A 6,000-nucleotide genomic window follows, 5' to 3' on the forward strand; every position below is an offset into this window, starting at 1 on the left:
TCAGAAATGGTGTTTTTTTTAGTGAGCATTATTTCCATGCCAGATATGCAACATGTGGAGTCCCTCAGGGAAGTTGTCTCGGTCCCCTTCTATACAGCATTATTAATGATTTGCCAATAATGCTAAATACTGCAGAAATGATGATGTATGCAGATCTTTGTATCAATCTGTATTTAGTGTGGATGAACTTAGGAGGGCAAATAAAGGAAGATTACAACCTGTGACCCAATAGATCAAACTAAACCTGCTGGTATTAAATATTACAGAAAGGAGCAGCCTGGTGCAGCTGGGTTCCAACTGTTCCATCTGTGAAAATCCAACATTGAGGATGAAATGATGTTTTAATTAATCAAGTAGATGAATTAGAACTCTAAGGTGTTATTATAGATGAGAAATAACATGGAGGAAGCATGTAGATAGGATCACAGCTAAAGTAGGAGGCGTCACTCCTGCTCCAGTGCAACAGCAGAAATAAAACAGAAATGTTCCTAAACTGTGCCGCTCTGGTTGTCTGCTGTTTTCCTGCTGCCTCTTAATAATAATTGAATACTTTATTAAGGTTGGGCTGTTATTTAGCCGCTCAGAACTGATCTGTACCTTTCAACAAGGCTGGTGACACTTTTTAATAACGCTGACAGCAGCTTAAACGTTTGATGGATGGTGGAGAACATTTCAAAGGTGATGGAAGAGAGGCAGAGGCAAGAGGAAGCATGCTCTTCAACAGCGCTGCCAGCACAAATCCATCCAGAGATGTGAGCACTCCATCACATGACAGTCAGAGCACTTAATCCCTGTTAACACCCCACCTAAAGGCAGCTGCTGCTTCGCCCTGCTGCTGGCGGAGCAACACACCATCCTGCCTTTATCTCATCGCCAGCCATCAGCAAAGACAAGTAATGGCAGAACTTTAACAACTGTTTTCTCTACGCATTAATGGTATTAAATAAACAGAAAACCATCAGAAAAAGGAGGTGATTGTTTTTTCTGCAGACGTTACACTTCCAAGTTTGAAGACGTTTCTCTTCCATCCAGGAAGATTTTCAGTTCAAAATGTCAGAAATAGCGTTTAGTTCCAGGTTTTATCCAGCAGCCCAACAAAGCCTGGTTTAAGTTTAGAAAACATGCAAATAGAAACGGATGAACGGGTCCCCCCCTTTGGCCTGCAATGTGTTGCAGACGCATGGCTCAACACAGAAGAGCGCCCTCCTCTGGACAAGACTCTGCTCTACATCTACACCTTTCAGAGACATAGACAGGTATGGGGCATTGCAGGCTAACAAAGAAGCCAAACGACCCCCATTCCAAAGGGGGGGACCCGTTCATCCGTTTCTATCTGCATGTTTTCTAAACTAAAACCAGGCTTTGTTGGGCTGCTGGATAAAACCTGGAACTAAACGCTATTTCTGACATTTTGGATTGAAAACGTTTCCTGGATGGAAGAGATGGATCCGGCTCAAAGCGAACAGTGAAACAGACCATCTGATCATGCAGCAGCTGCAGCAGCCATTTCCAGGCTAGTTGGCTTCTTATCTGCATCAAGGTTCAGTCTCAGTCTCCATCAGCTACTAGCAGCTAGCATTAGCTTACTGGAGTCAGTCTAAGAGCGAGTGTTTGGAGGCTGCAGGTGTGTTTCCTAAATGAAGCTTCTTTAACATCATTGTTGCTGAAACCTAGTCTGATTTTCCAGACTTTTCCAGGTTTCTTCTGAAGTAGATGGTCTGTGATTTCTCCTGGATTCAGTCTGCTGCCATGTTGAGGCAGAATGCCTCCAGGGCGGGTTTATTTCTCTGAATGCTGGCAGGCGTGGTTTCATCTTCACACCAGGAAGACGGTTCAACAACAAGATGTTTTCACTGTACCCCACAAACCGAGGAGCTGAGTGTTGAACGAAGACCAGACTGATGATCAGAAGATCAGACGATGATGTTTAACATCCAGCCTTGGATCCTCTGCAGGCCGTGACTAGACGGGAGGACGAGTCCACCTTGGACACTGTCCCAGTCCCACACACAGTCCTGCAGACAGACTGATACCTCGGGGTACTTCAGGGAGACCCATTAACCTATCAATCATGTTTTAGGACTGTGGAAGGAAGCAGGAGCACCTGGAGGAAAGAATCATCCACCCATCTTCCACTGCTTCTCCATCAGGCTGCTGCCTCCAACCGTCTATGGGCAAAAGGCAAGCTCCACCCTGGACGGGTCACCAATCCACCACAGCACACAGGAGTACCAGGAGAGGAGCCACGGATGCACAAGGAGAACATGCAGACTGGAACATCCACTGCTCTGCCCTGCTAAACCTGCCTGCCTGGTTTTCAACTTGAGTCAATGAGTCGATGCAATCAACTGGTTTTCCTTAGATAGAAAACGTTGTATCAATTTCACTGTATGATCTGGTTGAACTGGAAAGTGCCTTGAGATGACATGTGTTGTGAATTTGGCGCTATATAAATAAACTGAATTGAAATTGAATTGAACTTGCAACCTCAGGTCGTAAAGACTGAGCCAGAGGTTCTGTCTGATCCCATGATGTTCAATCATCATCACCATCACCATCATCATCACCATCATCATCATCGTCATCATCACCATCATCACAACGCAGGTAAACACTGAGCTAGCACATAGACCGGACTATGAAAGCTTCATCATCTCCATCATCATCATCATCATCATCATCATCGTCACCATCATCATCATCACCATCATCATCATCATCATCATCACCACTATCACCATCATCACCATCATCATCATCACCATCATCATCATCGTCATCATCATCATCATCATCGTCATCATCATCATCACCACCATCATCATCATCACCATCATCATCATCACCATCATCATCATCACCATCATCATCATCACCATCATCATCATCATCATCGTCATCATCATCATCATCATCGTCATCATCATCATCACCACCATCATCACCATCATCATCATCACCATCATCATCATCACCATCATCATCATCACCATCATCATCATCATCATCATCGTCATCATCATCATCATCATCGTCATCATCATCATCACCACCATCATCACCATCATCATCATGTGGAACTAAATCACAGGAACTCTGTAACAAGGTTGTTTTTAGGGGCTTCTGAAGGTCAAACCCAGATGGCTGCAGGAACGTTATCGCCACCTGCTGGCTCGGAGCGGTTCTGGTTCTGGTTGCTGAGGTTGGAAAGGGGCCCTGGGGTCAGAACCAGAGCGCTGAGGGAGGCTGCTGCCAGAGGCCTATGGGGGTCTAGCGCCCCCAGTGGCTGAAAGCTGAACCAGTTTGAACCAGTTTGGATCAGTTGGTTCCTCCAGGAACCATCAGGCTGTAAATGGATCCAGTGTTTTCCTCTGAAGCGGGTCAGAAACAAACAGCAGGAAACAGCCTGGGGCCCAGGCCCCCCATACCCCCCATTACTCTACTGCAGCAGCATTCAGTTTAACTTCTTTAAACTCCCAATCATCTTAATTCATTAATAATTACTGGATTTTAATGTGCCTGATCATCCCAGAGATCCCAGTTAGACAAACTGGTTCCCAGTCTGCTGGTTTTAGTTCCAGTAAAGGAGTTTTGCTCACATACCTTCAAAATCAGATAAGATTCCTGCGAGGTGGTCATTGACTGGAAGGTCCGACATCCTGCCCAGAATTCCCAGTTAGAGGAGAGGAGAACCTTTCTGCAGCTCTAACTGGTCTGAACCGATAGAAACTGGGAGCAGATTCCTTCCTTCCAGTTCAGGTCCCGCTGCTCTGTGGGACTGCAGGAGCCTCTGACTGGCTGAGGACCCCTCCCCCTGCTGGAGGGGGGCGGGGCTTCCTGCAACACCTGGAAAAAACCCTTAGCGCGGGGGGTGGGGTCAGGATAAAAGATCAGAAACAGAAGAAGGAAAGAAGAACAGTTAATCTAGTTTATTAAATATAAAATATATTTTAACACAAGTTCTAAAGTCCACAGCTGAATATCAGGTTTAATCTCCATCAAAGTTATAAAGTTTTCATGGACATGTGGACAAATGAGAAAAGGTTTAAATTGGACCCCCCCACACACACACACACACACACACACACACACACACACACACACACACAGACACACAGTGGCCCCAGAACACATGAAGGAAAACTGCTGTGACATTAATCCTGGGTTGGAGCTCTAGGACTAATGAGACCACCCCCCCACCCCCCAGCACAGAGCGTGGAAAGCATGGAGGACATGGAGGACAGGAGATGTTCCAGCAGCCGGGTCCATCTACTCGCTAGAACCCTGCAGGCTGGTATCTTCTGCCTCTCTGCTCTGCTGCCTGATCTGAGGTGGCTCTTTGGTTCATTTACATTCACATCAAGTGTGAGACACCAGCTGAATGTGGGGGGGGGGTTGACTCATGCTGTGACTCGTCTCGGAGAGTCTTCTTACTCTGGGTTTGATGTGTGGCAGGCAGACCTCAGGAACCACATTCCACAGTCATTTAGATCAATTGATAAACAGATAAGATGATGCAGGACAGACAGACAGACAGACAGACAGACAGAGAGTGACTCATTGACTCTTCAGCAATCCCTCACACTAAGCATGCTTGTAGCGACAGTGGAGAGGAAAAACTCCCTTTGAACAGGAAGAAACCTCCAGCAGAACCAGGCTCAGTGTGAGCGGCCATCTGCTGAGGCCGACTGGGGTTCAAGGAGACAGAAGCAGACATAGAAAAAGAAGCATAGATACAAAAGGCAACTGTCAACCAGCTCCACAGGCGGCCCCGTCCAGGAAACACACAGCCAGGCAGACGAGCTCCGAGCCAGCTCCCATGTCAGAGGATGAAGAGAGCACATCCAGTTAGTCACAGTCAGAGAAACAGGACTACACTGGAAAACAGGCCAAGCTCCAACATCTAGAAACAAAGGTGTTGATGGCAGCAGCACAGCTGATATTTCTCTCCAGGATGGAGTCACAGCCAAACAGGAACAGACCAGATGAAGCTACTATGAGAAAAAGCAGAGAGAGCAGAACGTTAGAGATTGAACTAACAGATTCTGCAGAGTGGGAGAATAGAGATAGAATGAAGCAGAATGATGAAAAAGGGGTCCCTATGTCCTCCAACAGTCTAAGCCTATAGCAGCAGAACTATAGAGATAGATCAGGATAACCTGAGGAACAATCAGATCACTGATATCAGATGGAGCTTTTTAAGGCTTTATATGTGAGAGCAAATGTTCAGGGAGGTTTAAACTTCAACATCTACCTCTGATTTTTATTCCTTCAGGATTCTCCGGCCTTTACCTCCATCCACTCTGCCTAGTAAACCCTTCTGTTCTTTTCTTGTCTGCTGTTTTATGGCAGAAATGTTAGGTTTATGATGTCCATGGCTACCAATCTCTCCCACCTGAGCCGCACACATCTGCAGCTCCTCCTGACTAATCCCTGCTGTGACATCTACAATATTTCTGTCTGGATGTTGATGCTGTTGCTGCTGGAGTTGTTTCCTGCAGCTAGTGGCTCCCTCTATTGGTAGTAAATTAAAACTGAAGCTGAGTTGTGTCGTGGTGCATTAAAGTCCTGTTAGTTTTTAGCAGCCGCTGAAAGTTATTTATTTTAAGGTCTTTTTTTTGTTCTTTTATTAAAGATACACTGAAGTTTTGGCACCATGGGTTAAAGTAACCTGGTGAATATTTCTCATCCTAGCAGCTGAAACATATTTACAGGTTGTAGAGTTTTTATAAAGGAGGCAGGAGCCATCTTTTGGGAGGAGTGAGGTTGGACTGAGGGGCTTTGATAAATTCCACAAAGACTCCTTCAGGTTTCATTTCAAAAGAGCAAGTCAGCCGTAACTAAGCCATTTTAGATTTACTGGGGCGACCAGAGAAATCTACGCCTCCCTCAGATGTTTTCCCTGCATTAAGCAGCATGAAATGTTCAAACATCACTCTGAAATAAAAAAATGTTATTAGCTGAAACTCTGCTGGGAAACAAACTCCCAGTTTAACTGGG

At 45.6% G+C, this 6,000-nt stretch overlaps 1 protein-coding gene across 1 annotated transcript in view; it reads right to left on the reverse strand.

Moving 5' to 3' along the window:
* Nucleotides 1-3,793, reverse strand: part of LOC119797244 (flocculation protein FLO11-like) — a 32,984-nt gene extending 29,191 nt beyond the window's left edge. The window contains exon 1 of the mRNA XM_038306238.1: nucleotides 3,604-3,793. Coding sequence (XP_038162166.1) covers nucleotides 3,604-3,658 — 55 coding nt within the window. The 5' untranslated portion in view covers nucleotides 3,659-3,793. The remainder of the gene's footprint in view (nucleotides 1-3,603) is intronic.
* Nucleotides 3,794-6,000: the final 2,207 nt, after the last annotated feature.

The sequence above is a fragment of the Cyprinodon tularosa genome, unplaced genomic scaffold (assembly GCF_016077235.1).
Source record: "Cyprinodon tularosa strain WSP-4 unplaced genomic scaffold, ASM1607723v1 ctg1151, whole genome shotgun sequence".
Taxonomy (NCBI): Eukaryota; Metazoa; Chordata; class Actinopteri; order Cyprinodontiformes; family Cyprinodontidae; genus Cyprinodon; species Cyprinodon tularosa.